Source organism: Tyto alba, unplaced genomic scaffold, assembly GCF_018691265.1.
Source record: "Tyto alba isolate M040663 unplaced genomic scaffold, T.alba_DEE_v4.0 Super-Scaffold_20000042, whole genome shotgun sequence".
Taxonomy (NCBI): Eukaryota; Metazoa; Chordata; class Aves; order Strigiformes; family Tytonidae; genus Tyto; species Tyto alba.
The window spans coordinates 8,549,849-8,569,063 of NW_024881293.1; the positions used below are offsets into that span (position 1 = coordinate 8,549,849).

The 19,215-nt window shown below is 54.7% G+C and overlaps 2 protein-coding genes across 3 annotated transcripts in view; one reads left to right on the top strand and one right to left on the bottom strand.

The window, feature by feature from the left end:
• TP73 (tumor protein p73) overlaps positions 1-8,300 on the top strand; it is a 28,645-nt gene extending 20,345 nt beyond the window's left edge. The window contains exons 5-14 of the mRNA XM_033007650.2: positions 1,518-1,704; positions 1,780-1,895; positions 2,310-2,419; positions 2,854-2,996; positions 3,419-3,507; positions 3,807-3,931; positions 4,148-4,305; positions 4,419-4,551; positions 5,501-5,594; positions 7,228-8,300. Coding sequence (XP_032863541.1) covers positions 1,518-1,704; positions 1,780-1,895; positions 2,310-2,419; positions 2,854-2,996; positions 3,419-3,507; positions 3,807-3,931; positions 4,148-4,305; positions 4,419-4,551; positions 5,501-5,594; positions 7,228-7,548 — 1,476 coding nt within the window. The 3' untranslated portion in view covers positions 7,549-8,300. The remainder of the gene's footprint in view (positions 1-1,517; positions 1,705-1,779; positions 1,896-2,309; positions 2,420-2,853; positions 2,997-3,418; positions 3,508-3,806; positions 3,932-4,147; positions 4,306-4,418; positions 4,552-5,500; positions 5,595-7,227) is intronic.
• Positions 8,301-8,671: 371 nt separating this feature from the next.
• Positions 8,672-19,186, bottom strand: LOC116965288 (myo-inositol 2-dehydrogenase-like). Of its 2 annotated transcripts, XR_006165500.1 has the most exons (10): positions 18,903-19,186; positions 18,265-18,774; positions 17,171-17,241; positions 16,548-16,656; positions 14,467-14,597; positions 14,067-14,174; positions 12,948-13,066; positions 12,079-12,235; positions 10,869-11,305; positions 8,672-10,201 (listed from the first exon to the last, which is right to left on the bottom strand). XR_006165500.1 is itself a non-coding variant. In XM_042794632.1 (9 exons), the coding sequence occupies exons 1-9, from the start codon at positions 19,145-19,147 to the stop codon at positions 11,157-11,159; spliced, it is 1,599 nt and encodes a 532-aa protein (XP_042650566.1). In that variant the 5' UTR covers positions 19,148-19,186; the 3' UTR covers positions 8,672-11,156. The 2 variants fall into 2 exon arrangements, 1 of the variants encoding a protein (XP_042650566.1); XM_042794632.1 differs by having other exon boundaries at positions 8,672-11,305.
• Positions 19,187-19,215: the final 29 nt, after the last annotated feature.

Consider the following 19,215-nt stretch of genomic DNA (forward strand, 5'->3'; position numbering starts at 1 on the left):
ACTCTGCACGGTGGTATTTTTTTGGCATCAGGCGCGATGTTGTGGGGCTGAGATAAAATACTTTGAGCAGGAACATGCCCTGCCATGCAGGGACTGGCTTCTCTCTGTGCGGCAGGGGTGGGCTCTTGTATAGCAAACACATTCTTTGTGAGATGAAAAACAGCGTGGCACTGGTGAGGTGGAAGGGAATTGCACATCCCCGCACCTGGGAGCCGAGGCACGCGCTTACGGGAAGGTGAAGGACGGGCTCTGCCTTGCCCACCCCTTCTCTCGAGGCGGCGGGCAGCCTCTGCCCCCCTCCAGCCCCCGCCTTGCTGCGGGGGGGCACTTGTGGCCGGGCTGCTCTGTGGGGCTGTCTCTTTCTGCAGGCTGCCATTCCCTTCCCAGCTGCAATCATCACCAGGAGCTCCCCCCGTGCTGAGCAGGTCCACAGTCCTCAAGAGAGGATTTTGCCTCTCACTCCATAACCGAGCAAACCCCGCCGTGCCCCCCCAGGGAGTGTTTTAGTGGTCACGAGCCACTTTCTATTAACAAGAGGCTCCAGAGCATCCTCCAGCGCCGGGGAGCAGTCCCTGCCACGTCCCCTCTGTGAGCCACCGCTGTCACCATGAGCTGCTGCAAAGGATCGGGCCATGCTCAGGGCAAACCCTGTCTGCGTCACACATGCTAGTCAGAATTAAACTCCAGGTCCTGCATAATTAGCTGTGATTCTCTTAATGACGTTAAGCACAATTTCCCTCAGCTGTGGTGCATCAGTGCCTGTGGTGCTCCCAGCCCTCAGCTCAGCCAGGAGCTGTGTGCGGTAACATCTCCAAAACAGGCTGAGTGATGTATGAATGAGGGTTTACGCTGATTTTCAGCAAGATTTCCTCTAGGTCACAGTGTAGTGGGTGCTCCCGCTCTGCCAGAGCGCTCAGGCTAGCTGGGAAACCCTTCCTACAGCGCCCGGCCCTGCACCCAGTAGGTGGTTTTATCTGGTTTACATGGAAAGCGGATACGATGTAATGTGGGCGAATTTGGTCATATTTAAATGTTTCCAGGGGAAATAAACAGTTTCCGCAAAGGCAGGCTGAATTTCCTTTGGTCGCTGTCCCCCTACAACGCTCTGGGAACGCGCCATCGCGGTTTGCAAGGCTGCGATCCGTGACGGAGCTGCCGCGGGGGCGATTCCCTGGCCGGGACACGGAGCAGCCAGGCCCTGGCACAGTCCCTCCAGCGTGGCTGCAGTACGATAGGCGGTAATTGCTTTTACAAGTCATTATTGTAATTTGCTGCTGTACTGCCTTGTTCGCGTTTCACTCGGAGGGGTGAGGAAGTAGCGGGCGGGCGGCTGAGAGGAGCCGAGGGAAGAGAAACGCCTGTCTGGGCGCAGACGGGAGCATCGGCCCCAGCCCAGCACGAGCCCCCGCGCAGGGAAGGGAACCTGTGGCTGCAGGAGGCCGAGGGCAGGCCGGGGAGCCTCCGCCACCCTGTCGAGCCCAGTGACATTCACCTCATCGGCGCTTCTTCTTTTCCAGTACTCCCCGCTGCTGAAGAAACTCTACTGTCAGATTGCAAAAACATGTCCCATCCAGATGAAGGTGTCCACGCCGCCGCCCCCGGGCACCATCATCCGGGCCATGCCCGTCTACAAGAAGGCAGAGCACGTCACCGAAGTGGTGAAGCGCTGCCCCAACCATGAGCTCGGCCGTGACTTCAACGACGGTGAGCGCTGCCCGTGCGCCCGGGGACGCGCGTCCCGCGCAGCCGCGTCCCCTAACGCGGCCGTTTGCCTTGCAGGCCAGGCAGCCCCGGCCAGCCACCTCATCCGGGTGGAGGGCAACAACCTCTCCCAGTACGTGGATGACCCTGTGACTGGAAGGCAGAGCGTGATGGTGCCCTACGAGCCCCCGCAGGTACCCGGCTGCACCCGGGGTGGGGGGGCAGGACCAGCCCCTGCCTCGCGCCAGGATTCTGCTGGGGCTGCGGGTGAACCCGCTGGGGACGGGGCTGCCTGGGGGGACACAAAGGGCAGGAGCGTCCTGCTTGCCCTGCCACATCTAAGGCCACCCCCTGCTTGCTCCCCGTGCCGGCAGCAGCTATGTTCCAGCACCTGCAGCTCCCAGCCTGGTGAAGCGTCCCAGAGCATCCCGCTCCTGGGAAGTGGGGTGCAAAGGGACATCCCCTCCAGTCCTGCCCTGGGGGCCCCCACAGTCCTCATCCACGTCCCAGCTGGGACCACCCCCACACCGCCCGGCCCAGGTGCTGCCCTGCCAAGGTGCCTCCCCCTATCGCTCCCCGCTCAGCGCCTGCTCTCCCCTCCTGGGCAGGTGGGGACCGAGTTCACCACCATCCTGTACAACTTCATGTGCAACAGCAGCTGCGTGGGAGGGATGAACAGGAGGCCCATCCTCATCATCATCACCCTGGAGACGAGAGAGTGAGTGGCTGTCGGAGCAGGGTCGGGTGTCCCTCCCTGCTGCGGGAGGGCTGGGGGCCCTCGGGAAGGGATTGTCCCCTGCAGGGAGCACCCCCAGGGGACGGGGACAGGGCAGCCCCAGCCCGAGGCAGTGGAAAAGCTCTTCTCTTTCGGCTAGAAAAAGGGCTGGCACAGAGCGACCGGGAGCGCAGCCCAATGTTGGCTTCTCCCCCTGCAGCTGGAGCCTTCCTCTGCCCCAGGAGCTCCTCTTCCTCCCTGAAACGGCTGCTGGGGGGCTCCCTGCGCTCAGTCCCTTGGGGGCTCGTCTGCTTCCCGAGCAATCCCTCCCCACGGCAGGAGGGGAAGGCACGGCGCTGCTCTGGGGTCGGAGCTGGACCGCGCTGTGATGCGCTTCCCAAGCAGAAATAGGGTCACCAATTTCTCTCTCCTCCCAGCGGCCAGGTCCTAGGAAGGAGATCGTTCGAGGGACGGATCTGCGCCTGTCCCGGCAGAGACCGCAAAGCTGATGAAGACCATTACCGAGAGCAACAGGCCCTGAACGAGAGCGCAGCTAAAAACGGCAACGCCAACAAACGCAGTGAGTCCCCTCGCCGGGGGCGGGGGGGGGGCTCAGGGCACTGCCACCCCCCCTCACCGCTCAAAGCTAAGTGGCTGCTTCTGCCTCAGCCCCTTTCCCGTTGCACCCGAAATCACTGCGCTCCAGGAGGGCGGGCTCAGATCCACACCCAGGCCAGACACCTTGACCTTTCCTGACCAAGTCTAAAGTCTCATAAATAGGACCCAACTCCCTTTTCCCTCCAGAGTGCAAAGCTCTTTGTGGTTTCACATCCAGATACATCTGCTCTTCGTTATTATCCCTAATGAAGGGGCCAGAACCCGGGTGAGCCGCTAGCATCCTGCGGGGCTTGAGCTTAAATCCTGCAGGGAGCCGAGGAGCTCCCAGCTGTGTCCTGCCCTCCCGAGGACTGCGTGCCAACGCTCTTCCTCTCTCCTTTCCAGCATTCAAGCAGAGCCCCCAGGGCATCCCAGCACTGGGGACGAGCATTAAGAAACGGAGGCACGGGGAGGAGGAGATGTATTACGTGCCTGTAAGTGTTGGTGAGCTGCATTGTCCCCTCTGTGAGAAAGGCCCTGGGGCGCGATGGTGGGCGGGAGGGGGTTGTACCGTGTCCGCAGAGCTGCAGGCGCGTGGGCTGAGCAGAGACCTAGAGAAGAGGAGCAAAAGCATCTATGAACGCACGTGTCCAGGGGAGTCCTGGACCCCCAAAGAGTCCCTGGCCACAGTGACACAGCACCTTGTGTGGCCGGGTGGAAAAACGGGGCCGTGAGGAAAGTGGCCAGGTGGGAGGGGAACAAAGCAAAGCCTTGGGCTTGTTCCCTCCTCCAGGTGCGAGGCCGGGAGAACTTTGAGATCCTGATGAAGATAAAGGAGAGCCTGGAGCTGGTGGAGCTGGTCCCGCAGCAGCTGGTTGACTCTTACCGGCAGCAGCAGCAGCAGCTTCTGCAGAGGCAGTAAGTACGGCCGGAGCCCACGGAAAACCCCCCCAGCAGCCCCAGTCTGGGGCTGGTCACCGGCTCCCAGCACGTCTGCGGAACGCCTGGCCCTTAGCAAGGGCTGGGGCCTCAGCAGGAAAATCCAACGGGCCGGAGGGGAGCTGGGGGGCCAGGGCAGGGTGGCTCCATCCCCCCCCCACTCAGGCTGAACATCCGCTTGGCTTCCCCGGGCAGGAGTCAGCTGCAGACGCCTTCTTCCTACGGTCCCGTCCTCTCGCCCATGAACAAAGTTCACGGCGGCGGCGGCATCAACAAGCTGCCCTCCGTCAGCCAGCTGGTGGGGCAGCCAGCGCAGCACAGCTCCAGCTCCACGCCCAGCCTGGGGCCCGTGGGTAAGGGGCTGGCGCCGCAGCCGCGGCTGGCTGCCGAGGGCGCGGGTGGTTCTCACGCATGGGGGGGATGCCTAACGGCTCTGTTTGTCGCGCCCGGCACGGCCGCGGCCCAGGACCCGGGATGCTGAACAGCCACCCCATGCAGCCCAACGGAGAGATGAACGGGGGCCACTCGTCCCAGTCCATGGTGTCCGGATCACACTGCACCCCCCCTCCGCCCTACAACCCCGATCCCAGCCTCGTCAGGTAGGGAACGCGTCCGACGCCCTCGCTGTCTTGTCCTCTGATGTTTCTCGCTGTTGTCCCGCACTCTAACCTTCAGATCTGTCTAGCAACTGGTCCCAACTGAGAAATCACTGCTCACGAAATCACATAGACCATCCTTCTCATCTCAGAAACTAAAGCCCAGCTACCTACCAGTCAGAAACCTCTATTGCCCTCACATACCTCTACCTGCGTAATCTGTCCCTGCTCAATTAAAAATTCAGTGCATCCAGACGAGAGGCTCTTCCCGCACGTCAAACTGGCCCGTAGCTCTGCAAACACGCCCCTTCCCCCTCCTTACCAGCAGCGTCTGGAAATTGCTCCCCACGGCTTATTGCCGTCAGGAAGGCATTAACGGGTCCGCAGCCACTTTTTAATGTTTCAGTCTTTAAAAAGACCACAGACGTTTTGAGAGCCGCCCCACGGAAGCCAGGGAGGCCGTACGTGCAGCTAGAGGCGCGTAGCTGCAGCCCAGCGTGACGTGCAAAATACCCCCAGCCCCACCAGCCTGCACGTTGCAGACCAGCCTTGCCGCCCCCAGCACGGCCTGGCCGCCTCTCCCTCCCCAGGTGATTCCAAGTTCAGCTGAAACCTCTGATAATCAGGAAAAATTAAAAAAAAAAAAAAAAAAAAAAAAGTAGTTTTAGGAATGAACAACATCACATGCTTCACTTTGACATGAGTGGCAAGGCAACAGCCACAGCCAAACCAGCGGCCCGAGCAGCGGCAGCACCCCCAGCTCCTGCCCGCCGCCCCTGGGTGCTTGGGGGGCACTGGGGGGCCAGGGCAGCAGGGGCTCAGCGCAGCCCCCCTGCAGCCCCCCACCTCCTCACTGACCTCAGACACGCTTTGCTGCTGCAGCGAGGGTTATGAGCACAGCTTTTGTTCATGAGAAGTTAATGCCACTTTATTTTCCAAATTTTTTCTGCAGTTTTTTAACAGGATTGGGGTGTCCAAACTGCATCGACTATTTCACCTCACAAGGGTTACAGAATATTTACCACCTGCAGAACCTATCCATAGAGGTAAATGCTTTGGGAAGATCTGTTCTTACCACTTGTTTCTATCAGCCGTTGATCTAAAAAGCAAGGACAAAACTGTTTTAAAAGAAAGGGAAAACTGTGCACCAACCCGCCACCCAGAATATATGCTGCCCTGGGTTTCTGCCTTCCCTTTACACATCTGTTCTGGTCCTTTGGATTTACCGGTAGCTCAGTCATCAGTAGCAACCACAATAGTCCCAATTGGTTCTTCCAGACTGTCACAAACAAAAGAGCTAAAAGATCCCCAGACCAGACCTCAGGTAGATTTTCCACCTAACACAGAAAAACCGGCTGAGGTGCTCAGCAAAACCACCCAAAGCCCACCGAGCCAGCAGGAACACCACCACTGCAGTCCAGCGAGTTTTCAATGGATCTGGCGTCTTCCCGTTAAAGACAAGAGAGGCTGAAATAAGGGAGTCAAGCCCGGGAGATTTGTGTTAAGGGAACCCTGGAATCACATAGCCCAGGTCAGGCAAAAGCTGGCATGAAAATAGTAGACAGGATGCTAGAAGTACCTGAGCTTGTCAGCCCTCTGCTGCTGCCATTCCCGGTGACGGGATCGAGGGCAGCACTGAAGCAGGGGCTTCCCCAGCCCGGCAGGGTAACGAGAAGAAAGGAAGGAAAAAAAAAGATAATCTTAAGCCCTCTGAGCCACAGCAAACCCTGTAAGTCCCGGAGTTGGTGCTTTGGCTGAGGCAAAGCTCCTGCCCCGCTGCCGCTCTGCCCCAGGCAGGCTGCAGTAGCTGTCGTCTGCCCGGCAGCTGCAATAAAACACGCGACCGCGCTTTGGTGATGCGGCTGTTGGAGACACGATGATTTTTCATTGGTAGCTGGGGCCAGTTGTGTAACCTTAGCCTGGTTTTGGACCGTTTTCTGAACTAACTCCGTGACCGTCTGTAAACTGTCAAAGGAAACGTTTGGTATGGCCAAAACTTGTACCAGATCGCTGAGCTGTCTGTCCGAGTCGGCGTTTGTAGTTACTAATTGCATAGTCGCTGTCTTCTCTAGTTAACACCCACGAGTCTCTGTGTTTGGCATTAACATGGATCTCTGGCAGCTCTCCGCTATGACAGTGTTCGCTCTGCTGCAGACCCCCCAGTCCTGAGGTTTTTGACCTCGTTTGGCTTTACAACTGCAGCCCTCGGTGTCGTAGCACCTGCGACGCCCCGCTCGGTGCCTTAGTGACGCCGGGGTGAGGAGAAGCCAGCCCCGCTGACGGCTCCTCGCCCCGGAGAGCAGATGTGAGGACGCTTCACACGCTGCTCCGCAACCTGCGTCTGAAGGGGAGAGGCCCCCTCGCTCCTCTTTCCACATCAGTTTCATGTGAACCCGAACCCCCCCCAAAAAAAGAGATCAAAAAAAAAAAAAAAAAACGGTCTAACCTGCCAAGCTGTGTTTGAGTAACTGGTCAACGGGCTGTTGGTTACAAATGAGAAATGGCCCGTGGGGGATGCACCCAGGGGCCTGGTGCTGTGACCCAGGGGAGGTCCAGCCCCCCGCCGCGGCGTGCTTGGGCATCGTGCCCCCCAAAGCACAAGCTCGGGGCTCCAGGGCTCGCTTCTGCCGGTGCAGTCGCGTCTCCGCCGGCTCCGCCTCAGCCGTGTTGTTCTTCCAGGATCTCGGAGCACTGAAGATCCCGGAGCAGTACAGGATGATCATCTGGAGAGGTCTGCAGGAGCTCAAACAGAGCCACGACTACGGGGCCCAGCAGCTCATCCGCTCCAGCAGCAACGCCTCCACCATCTCCATCGGCAGCTCGGGCGAGCTTCAGCGGCAGCGCGTGATGGAGGCCGTGCACTTCCGCGTGCGCCACACCATCACCATCCCCAACCGCGGCGGGGCCGACGAGTGGGCAGACTTTGGGTTCGACCTCCCGGACTGCAAATCTCGCAAACAGTCCATAAAGGAAGAATTCACGGAGGGAGAGATCAACTGAGGGTCTCCAGGAGGCAGCAGCAAGAGACCTGGGGGAAATGAAACCCCCTGTGAAAGATATTTTCCGCCTTGGGCGTCTGGAAAAGTGTAATTTTGTTGTCTGGAGGGGAACTGTGAGCTGTGTGTGAAAGCACGGCCCCGAGCCGCGCAGGAGGCGCCAGCCCCAGAGGGGAAACCGCAGTGGCTTCGGCGGCAGCAGGGAGGAGGAGGATGAGGAGGAGGATGAGGAGGAGGAGGGCGGCTGAGCCAGCCCACCGAGCCGCGCGGGTTCGCTGCCTGCCCGCGGCGCGGGAGGCACCTGCCGGTGCTTCAGGCTGGTTTGTGTTTGACTGGAGCAGCCGCGCGTCCGGCGGGCGCGGCGAAAAGACGGCAGGCTTTTCTCTTCGGGAGAGCAGCCTTCGGTACTGCTTACCGACCCCGATCCGTACCCGCCGTGGTGCCCGAATCCGACAGGTCTCAATCACTGTAACAAGGACTGAGCCCTCACCCGTTCCCTTTTCTGGACAGATGATGTCAGTGACTGATGCAAAGCACCACAATCCGCTTTCCTGACGAACTGCCAAAACGTCCCCGCTCCCTTCCGTTCTCTGTAGAGCAGAAAAGCAGCTGTTTGTCAGTTCCCGGTGTGTTCACGTACTTAAGTATTTGTGTATATAAACAGAAGCAAATGTACATACAGTATACACATTGTGCTGTAAGGAGAAAAAAAGATTTATTTTCATGTAAGCTATAAAAATTGATACTTACTCCTGAGACACTGTAGTATCAAGTAAATTAATTTCATGTTCTAGCATGTAAACATGCGGAAAATCACGTCTCCAGCCTTATCTATTAAAAATTCTTTTTTTTTTTTTTTTTCCCTCCTCTGAATATCTTCCACACAATTGCAGAGGAGGGGGCAAGTGAGCGAATTCTCCCGGGAAGTCAGAGGTCTGGATAATCCCCCCCTGCTCCGTTGGGGCGGTTTTGCAGACGGGTTAGAGCTAGCGAGCAGGAACGTGGGAGGTGTAAATTTGATCCAACTTTGGATCTAGGACTTTTGGACTAGGTGAGCATGTGAGGTCTTTCCAGTTTTGTTTTCTGTTTCTGGTCGTTTTTTCCAGGCGTAATTTGTCTGTTGATTCAGGCTGGGAAAAAAAAAAAAAAAAAAAAAAAAAAACAAAAAAAAAAAAACCTCAGCAGAAGAGCAAGGAGACAGGCAGGCGCGTTCCCTCTCTCCCTGCCCCACTCGTGGCTGCAGGTTTCAGAAGGTGACGTCCCCCGGCAGGCCCGGGGCGCGTCAGAGGCTGCCCCAGCACCAGGGGCGGGAGGGAGCTGCTTCCTCTGCCCCCTCAACCTTGGGTCGCTCGAGATTTTGGGCAGCCTGAGAGGCCACTGCTGCATCTCCCCTGCGATGGGGACCCCCGGGGGGGCAGAGCCACCACCCCCCTCCCCGGGGCTGGGCGGGAGCAAGGGAACCCTGCGCAAAGCCCGGGGAGCGAGGGAAGAGCTCAAGTCCCACCAGGGCTCACCCGAGACGCCCCTTCGCCTCCACCAGCCCAGCGTCTGTCCCCAAGTGAAGGATCAGGGGGGGAAAACCAGCGCCAGCTCCGGACGTGCCCCCCCAGCTCCTCCCGCTGTCCTCCTGGGGTCCCCGAGCAGCTCCGAGCCTTTGGCGCGCGGGACGGGGCCTCCTCTCCCTCGAGGCCCCTCCGCACCACACCAACCGGCAGCCCCGCTCCTTCGGCGTCGCCGAAATGCGAACCTCTGTCCTCAGAGAACAGCTGATTAAAGCACCTTAATGCTTTAAAGGTTTTGAAACAATCATTCACGTTTTCCACGTTAACTACGGCTTCTTCGGGCAGTATTAACCCACACACTCCAACATGGCACGAACGGTGGTTTTTTGTAACATTACCTTGGGAAAACACGTTATTTTTATAGTTGTGGTTTCTCCTTTTTCTTTCCGTACCACTACACAAGCACATGTGGGAATCGCAACGTCTGGCAGCTAAAATCTCGCTTCCGTTGTACAGAAAGCGTCCTCCTGCGCCAGCGGCTGCCCCGGGCGGGTCCGAGCCGCTCTGCTCCATCCAGCCCCTCGGCCCTTCCAGCCGTCGGGACAAACCGCCCCGGGGCGTCCCCCCGGCAGAAACCCGCCTGCAGTGGATGAACGGCTGCAGGGGTTACAGAGCGGCAAGTGCCTACTTCTTTCTAGGTAAAAGCTTCCATTTTCAATAAATGACTACCAACTGAGAATTAAATTGATAGCGATCTTTATCGTTAAGACATAGCTTCTCTGAGTTTGAAAAATTACACCGTTAAAACCAATTTCCATGAGAGAATTGTCTCCAGTTATAAATGCCACCGCTATTTCTAGTTTTAGTGATATACATTCCATGTGTGGGAACTGGGAATCGATTGAACTAAAGAATCTTGCAAGAAGTGTCGTTTGTGAACTCAAGGCAAGAATGTCATTTTAATGCAATAAAAAAAGCTTTCAAAAGATCTTGAAAACTGGCGTGTGAGAAACAGATGGGAACGGTCAAACCCACAGGTCTGCAGTGAGCTCGAGACAAGACTGAGAAGGTCCAAGGAACCTGCTTTAAAAGCAGACTCGCCTGTTGTTGAAGGCACTATCTTTTTCTGTGCTGTGTGTTCCAAAATCAGCTGGACTGTAAGAAAAAATACATTTAAAATATGCAATCAGATGCCCTTCCTACACTCAAAGAACGCGATTATCGGTTTGTTTGCTGCTAAAACGTTCACACACATTTGCATTTAAGGAAAACCACAGCCTGCAGGCAGCTCCCTCGCCCCAGCGCTCAGCCCGGGTGCCGATAACCCACCTCCCCGCCGCGTGTCCCGGTAACAGATGTCGCACGGGGCCCCTGTACAAATTCACAGATTGCATTCTGAAAAAACCCTTTAAAAATGCAGTGTTGACTACTGACACGCCCAAGTGCCTTGCTCCCCCACGGAAGAGCCTTCGCTTCTGGTCTTACTACAAAGTTTCTTGTCTCTCTAACATCAGGGATGTCGGAGGTCTCCCTCCCTGCTTTTCCTTCTTTTCCTCACCTCCCAAGAAAATGAGGTCATAACCTCTTTTCAAAAAGGTTTAGAAAACCAAGTAAAACCAACAAACAAAACAATAAATGGGAGGCCCAGAGGCGAGCTCAGTCCCATTCCTGCACATACTGCTGGGAAATGAGCAGGGGCCAGAGGGACTCTCCTGTATTTTGGGGCATTTCACCATCTCGCTCGTGGAGCTGCCAGGAAAGGCGCCCGCTCGCACCGTTCCCATCACCCCAGGCGGGGGCGGGGGGGTCTGCCCCGCCTTACCACGGCCCCAGGAGCAGCGCTCTTCTCCCAGGAAAACAGCTCCCCAGCCAGCACAGCTCTCCAGGAGGAAAAAGCCACCTGGGTGAAACCGCCCGGAGTTTCTCAGGGGCTCTGGCCGACGCGCAGCCTCAGCACCGAGCGCTTCGGGTTCGAAAGCGCCTCCGTCTCCTGGGCACCCCCCACGGGGTTGTCAAAACCACGAGACTTATTTTAAGGTGACAGTGGTGACGTCGCTAGGTGGAAAGACCCTGCCGTAGCAGCCTGCACCTCGGCAAGCAGCAGCGCCCATCACATTATCTCAGTCTTGACCACAGACGAAGCCGTCGCTTCGTTGCGCAAGTCCACAGCGGATCCGTTTCTCCAGGACTGCTCCGCAGCTGCAGCGACCTGAATCGTCCCGAGGAACTGCTCTTTGGTTATCACGGGGGGTTCCTTGCCTGCAGGGACAGGAGTGAAGCACTGCATGAAACCGTATTGTCACTGGCTCTGCCTCTCGGCACATCACTGCCCACCACGGCCTCCCCTCTTCAGCTCCCTGAGCTGGGGCCTCAGATTTTAAAAAGAAAGTTTCAGCCCCTTCTCCTTCCTGCCCTGTGACTAAAATCCTGTCTTTTTGTCAATACAGCCAGCAAAACAAATATTTTTATACCTTCTGGGCAGCCGGGACTCTAGATGAGGGTCTCCTTGCCATTACCAGCGGCCGCTGTCTTCACAAATGACAGTAAGGTCCGACGTAATTTTCCCTCCCAATTTTAATTTCTTCTCCGAGCAGAGTTTCAGATCAACGCTCCATCCCCCGCCCCCCCCACCGACGCCAAAGCGAGGAAAGGAGCGCCCCCCCACCCCCCCCCCCGAAGCGGGCTCGTTCCTTTCCATGTACCGAAACAGGGCGAGTCGCCTGCGCTTCCATCGAACTCCCAGCTCCTTCGGCGGCTGCTCAACACGCGTCCCCTGAGAACACCCAGCGCCTGTCGGGGCGGCCCCTGGAGCCCGCCTGTGCTGACAGGGAGCTCGCCCATCACCTGCACAACGCTGCCTTAATCTGAACCGCGACGAATCTCACTCCCAGGTTTCACACCTACTCGTTTCTTCTCGGGGTTTCGGCCGCAAACACCGAATCGCAGTTGCTTTTTGGAACAGCTTCCGAGGGAAGCGTTCGCTGAAAGCAAATCAAAAGCTGCGCCAGCCGCCAGTGGAAGCTTCGTCCTACCTCTCAGCGTTCGCAGAAAGTGTCGGAAGAGCTCCCTGTGTGCATCTCGGTAGCGATCGGCCTGGGTCTGTGAATACAGGGATACCGAAGTCCCGTGCTCCGTAATCCCCAGGGGATTCTGATTATCCACCCGTAATGTCCCTTGGGAACCATGAACCTGCAGGGAAGGCAGCAAACAGGAAAGAGAACAACGTTTCTACGTTATCATGTTTTTGATCTTAAACACCTGGTTAGTCTACAGAAACCCTGGTACCTACAACCAAGAAGAAAGCAGCTTCTAAAATTAGGAGTTACCACTGACATACCCCCTCGTATGGATGAGACATGACAGAAATCACCAGCTACAGGCTGTAGTACAGTGGCTTCCGCTTACGTGATACCTCCACTTTTTTTTTTTATTTCCACCTGAGCAAAATTCCTGTTTTGAGTATTTAACATATTACTCCCCACATCCAGCCCACGCATCTGTTATAATTCACGGCTTTAGGAATTTACAGACAATTTGCCTCTGAGTTTATGCTGCTCCTCCCCTTTAAAATCCTTAACTCTTGGTGTCCTATACACCTAAAAACACCCTGGGAAGACAACAAATGAACTGTGCGGCAACATTTCAGCCTCAGGAGAGCTGACACCGATTCCTGCTCTAGGATGACAGCATGCAGCTCGTAACCCTGGCAGAACACACGCAGAGAGAGGCAGAAATTCGGGTAATAAAGGAGAAAGCGGGTTGCTCATTAAACAAAGAGAAGCAGCGCACTGCTGCCGAGGTACAGAGGCGTTTTGGGGAAGGCGCGGCTGCTGCACCCCGCCCCACGCCAACACGTGCGGGTGAAGCTGGAGCCGGGCCGGGCCCCGGGGGAAGAACGCACCTCTAGTCTCTGCTCACAGGATTTGGTGCAGTGCTGACTGACGTCCAAAGTAACGATCGCTCCGCTAGGAAATTTCATGCTGACCGCTACAGCGTCTGCATCCTTCAAGCAGGCCATATCTGAGTGACAAAAAAGGCGCTCGCTCACACCAGGCACAGCAGGAACCAGGCCGACAGAGCGCTGCTCTTCCTTCGTGCGGCGGCACCGGCTCCGCGGTCCCTTCGGTCGGGCAGCGGCGGCGGCAGCGAAGCGCGTCCTGCACCGTTCACAGGCTGGTTCACCTTTCTCGGCGCTTCTGATGGAGAGCGACAAGCTCTGCAGAAACACACAGCCCCGGGGCCTCAACTCCACCTTCCCAGCCCGTGGCCCTCCCTAAAGGCTTCCACTTCTTCTTCCAAACACATCTGCCCCTGCTGCTTATGACAACCCAGATCAGGCAACTTCCAGCACGTAGCTAGAACGAGGCAGATGGTACAAAATCCTCCCTGGGGTGTTTTGTTTGTGGCATTTCAATGCTTTACCGTAGGGTATAACATTGCATACTACACTTACTAGCAGCCAGCCAAGGTAGGCAGCAGCTGCAATTACCTTAATTAAAACTTTGCATTTCCACTTAAAAAATGGCAGCTTCCAGTTTTATGGTTAAATTTAGTCTGGTAACCCGGAGCGTGCCTGTCAGCTTGGCACAATCCAGAGTAAATTCACATCTCTGCTGAGATCAACAGGGAAGTGCCAGAGAAATTGGAGAAAGCAAAGAGCTGAAAAAGACTGCACTGACATTCCTGTAAGCACCAAGCTTTGCTCATTGTTTTCAGCACTCTGGTTTGCAAATGGCAAACTTGATATCCCTCACTTGCCATACAGAGCTCAGGGATACCTCTACAGCAACCACTTCACATCAGTGGGGATTTTCTGACAAAATTCAGAAATCATCACTAAATATCCTGTCTACAACAACTTCTCGAGAAACCTGCCTTCTACTTCACTAGACTATTTTTTCAGCTGTTCTATGATGGAACAATTATGTCATGGCTACCATGCTCTCATACACTCTTTCTTCCCAATTTTAGTACTGAAGTCCAGAGGTACACAATAAACTGTCAAAAGATGTATTCTTACCTGCACAGAATGCATGTCCCAGTGAAAATACTGTATCCGGTGCACTCTCCCCCAATAACAAACTGACAATATCTATGTCATGCACAGCAGCATTATAAAAAATTCCACCTGGAAGAAGCAAAACTGGGCATTAAGGTCTCCATATTTAAAACCCACAGTCAATGTACATTTCTGAACTGGACTGAGATCGATATAAAAAGCCCCTTACATCGAAGAGGCTAATACTAAAAAGCAAACAGAAAAATGCAACAAAAATAGACTGGTAAAGAAAACGCTCCTCAAAAGAAAACCCGTGCATCTTAGGGCTACACAAACATAGAGGACTTGCCGCCAGACCACGGGGCAGGATACACGTCCAGTCCTTGCCGAAGGAAGCTGTCGGGAGCCGGCTGCTCAGTACCTGAAGTCTTCAGGAAGCCCAGCGGCGCCGCTGGGTAGATGCTGCTGGTGGTCGATATCCGGTGGATCCTCCCCAGCGCCTGGCTGTCGCGGACCTTCTGGTACAGGAACTGCAGCGCGGGGTCGAAGCGCCTTCCAAGAGAAACCCAGAATGGGGTACAGAGTTTGGGAGAGGAGGAGGAGGAGGAGGAGGAAGCGGCCCAGGCCGCTGGTGCCAGGCCGAGGGCAGAGCACGGCAGGCAGATGCAGCCTCACCGGGCGGACAGGGCTGGGCACAGCTTCCCCAGTTCAGCCGCTTATTGTCTATGAATTCGGCTTCTTGCAACCGAGCCCAATAGCTGCACTTGTGAAGACTTAAACTAACAACTTAAGTGAAATTAAACTATGGGGACCTAAAAGCAATTAAAAGTCCAGTAAATTACCTACAGTTCTCCTTAGAGCCCTACCTACACATTTATATTCACCTGAGTGTCAACCACACCCTCGGTGGGTTTGACCTTATGGCTGGGATCAGACCTGTACAAACAGCACTCAAATGGAGAAGACAAATATTAGGGCAGATAGTGCTCTAATTACCTATTAGCGTATATGAAATACAGACCTGTTTGTCCAAGTAAGTTTTATTTGCAATGAAATTAACTGTTCTCAGCAGAGGAGCACAAAACAATCCCGTGTTTACTAACAATCCACATGCACTCAGCTTACAGTGTTAAACACTGAGCACAAGTCTAAAGCAGCACTCGTGGCTTTCAGCAAAGCTCCCTGAGTTACCCCAAGTTTAACAGAGCAGAAGTGAATTAAAATTAATCTACTGTCCTTTTGTTTCAATTATTTAATCTTAAGGGTCCAGATGTAAGGTCACAAGTGGAAATATTACTTTATAAAGATTAATAAATCTATTCCTATCGGATAGGCCAGCAACTCTAATATCAAGTGGAATTTTCATGGCCACACAGTTTGCAATCCTCAGGGTTAATAATCCTCAAGCACCATCCCTTCCAAAGGTATAAGAAAGAAGCCAGAGGTACAGCACAGCTCTCTGCAGACCTGTGTCTGGAAATTCAGTCTGAGCAGAAAGGTAAGGACTGGATGGGGTTGGCATGTCTCTGGTGACAGTGCTCTAAACGGAACTTCAAAAGGTCGCTTGTTCTTTTGTTGAAGAGTTACTCTGAGCTTTCACTAATACTTGCTAACACACGTATTTACATTTCACAGGATCAGCATCATCCCAGTAAGTACAAAATATAATTAGCAAATCAGTGAAAATACAACAAAGTTACAGAAAAAGGAAGAGTTTTCAATATTACGAAAATATACTCGTAGAGCAGCCTTTTTCTCTGCTATTTTAAAGAGCACAGCTAATTCACTGCCTTCTTCCAATGGCATTCCTGGTTTACTACAACAAAGCTGCGCAACAGCACAAAAAGGGCAGCTACCCTCAGATCCAGAAGTACGATACATACGGGCAGAAGTTTCACATGGAAGTCTAATACATGAGCAAAGTTCAATGTCACGGGGCATTATGAGACTGACCAGGGTCGCAAGCTCAATGCTTTCCAACAGAGCAGTGAAAAGCAGATCTCAGGAGCTGGACGCTTCATAAAGTCACAGATCGGCCAGACCTGGGGGTTGCACATCCCTGAAAAACCAGGAGCAAAAAACATCCTAAAACTATAGGCCAAGAAACCGCCTCACAGCACCGTCAGAACGTTTCCTTCTCTGAAGCTCCAACCAGTTGTAGCATCTGCAAAACCTCGAAAGGACTGCAGGGACGTGGACCCCAGCTGCCTTTGGCCATTCTGAAAAACATGGAGCTTTCACATCTTGAAAGCTTCATCATTTGAGTCCCACTAGCATCCATTCAAGTGAACATTTATTTTAATCTCATGACAGGAAGATTTTATCTCCATTAAGCATAAAGAATTAATCCAATCCAATTAACGCCCAGATGAACAACGTTAACAAGCAGCACTGAAACTAAGTTTATTTGAGGACAAATTCAGGAAAGCCTGAGGAATCAACACTGCTTTCAGACACGTGCTTCTTATCCAGTACAAATCAAAAGAAAAATACTGGTCTTACTTGTAGAATCCACACACCAACGGTCTCCCACATCTGTCAGCTTCATCAAAACAAGCTTCTGCCGTCTGCCTGTCAAAACTGGGCAGCCTCTCGCAAAACACACCTTTTCCTGTGCAAAACGGGACAGAACGCAGGATTGAAGGCAAGACACAGTCTGCAGAAAACGCTTTTATCTTGCAGTAACATACACATCATTACACTCTAGAAAGTATATCTGATGAAACCGAAGCATGGCTTTTTATTTGTTGATGCTACTAACTCCCTTCTGGCCCCTGGCTGCAGTTTTACACAATCTGGCCATGGCTTTACTAGCAGGTTACAGACCCTGAGAACTGTGACTGTTTTGAGAGACGGTCCCAGTGCTGTTTCTAGGGCTGGACACTCCGCATGGCACCAGCACAGTGCAAACTACAAAATCCACTGGTGTTAAGCCACTGACATCAGTGTCATCAGCAGACTAATTTCTCTTTCATTACGTAATTAGACAGTCTGCACAACTCAAGGGACCCTGCTGAAACGAGAAGGTGTGCTCCCCTGGAAAGTGTTTAGCAAGCATTCAGGGTCTGCCTCTGCGTGTGCTGCTCACTACTGACAAAAGCTGAATTCTCAGCTGTTCCTCTTACCCGCTCGTAAAGCGTCTATTACAATCTTGGAGGCTTCTTCAGGTGGCAAACAAATAATGGCTCCAGAGACTCTGCAGAAGTCGAAAGAAAGAGCTTCAGTGAACACAAGGTTTCTACTAGAATGACCAAGGCTCAAAAGCTCCTTTCAGTTACAGTTATTTTTATGACAGCCACCTTAAACTTTGAGGAAGAGTTTAAAAAAAGACATAAAACTCCACTGCTCTGGAAGAGCAAGTTATGTTATAAAAGGAACTTGGTACTTGCTTGCAAGGATGAAGTATGGGATGACATACATAGGTTAAAATCACAAGTGGCATGATGAATTGCATTGCTTTTCCTGCATTTTAGAGGAGCAAGTCTTATTAAATGTGTCCTTCGAAAACTAATTAAATCAGGCTAGGTAACACACGCAGTGAAATCGAAAGTATTTATGTGGTAGAGCTGCTGAACAAGTGATCAGTATGACTTAGCTTATAACTGTTCTTTAGTTTCAAATATCAAATCCAACTTTCTTAAAAGCTCTGCCTTCCACTTTTGCAATGATATTTACAATACCAATTTGAGAACTGACTGTAACCACATCACTACATGTTACTCGTTCAGTTCAACTGTAAAGCAAAACGCCACAATCTTTCCTATTTACAGCAATCCTCACTTTTCTCAGTTTCAAAAGAACCACCAAAGTCAGCCAGCTGCTCTGAGGCAGAAGAACTGGTAGGCAGCCGGAAAGCGTAGTGGTTATTGCTCTATGGGAACGGGAGAAAATAAGGGGGTTTTATGTTTAACAAAACTGCCTGCAACTAAACTCCTCCGAGTTTCCGTTGATTCTGGGTACATGAGTCAAGCTAAGCTTCTCGGGGACTTCCAAAGCACCTGTGGGTGGATGACACGCTACATGGGGCTGAGCCTGTAACGGCCCCTCGGTCTCGCTCCGTTCCCACATGGTCTGGGTACGGCTCCCCGACCAGCACGGTCTGGGTCTGCTACGGCGCAGCGGCATTTTCCAGAGAGGAAAGCAAGGGTGGTACGGAGAGACTGGCCCCGAGCCTCGCGGCGGGGAGCAGGCAGGCACGGGAGGTAGCGGCGGACAGTACCGCTGGTCGCTGAGCGCGACGTCGGCGTCCTGCTGCCGCAGCACCCTGGTGCCGGCCAGGAACTCGGCGCCGAAGGCGTGCTGCACCTCCTCCAGCCCGTCCTCCACGACGTACAGCAAGCAGCAGCCGCTTTCCTCCATCAGGCTTTGGAAGAGGGCTTTATTAACGAGCCCGATGCCGAAGAGGGCGAGGCCGACGCCGCTGCCGCTGTGCTGCGGGGCCGACGCCGCGAGGGCCTCGGGCGCAGCCCCTCTTTGGGCAGCCAGCTTTGAGGGGGCAGGCGTGATCCTCGGGGGGAAGGCGGCGAGGGCCGAGGGGTGGCTGGCGGAGGGCATCGGGTCTTCCCCGGCGACGGGGCGTTGGGGGACCAGCAGCTTGGGGTAGGAAGGCAGCGAGGGGATCGTGCCGTAGCCGGTGCTGGTGCCGGCGAGGATGAAAGACGGTTGGGAGAGCAGGGCGGGTGCGTCGAGCTGCAGGGGCAAGCTGGGGCCGACGTCTGGACCTGCAGAGCTGGGTAAAAAAAGAGGAGGGTTGGGGTGAAACTCCGCTCTCCCTCACTGAAGAAGGGGCAGAGGCCGGGCCGTCCCTGCCCGCCCGGCACCGGGACCCCTCGGCGGGGAGGGGCCCCCCCCACTCACAGGAGCAGCGGGGCGCGCAGGCCGTGCTGGCGGAGCAGGCGGCGGTTGCGGTAGTGGCGGCCGGAGGAGAGGTGCTCCAGGATGCGGTCGCGCCGCACCCGCATGGGCAGCTGGCAGGAGGTGCAGTACAGCGTCTCCACCGCCGCCGCCTCCCCGGCCGGGCCCCGCTCCGGGAGGTGCCGCTTCACCGCCAGCTCCGAGAACTCGGCCGCGTAGTCGTGCAGCGTCTTTTTCTTCCGTCCCATGGCGACGGCCCGGCCCGGCCCTACCCCGGAACCGGAAGGTGCCGCTCGGTGCCCGGTAACCGGCGGCC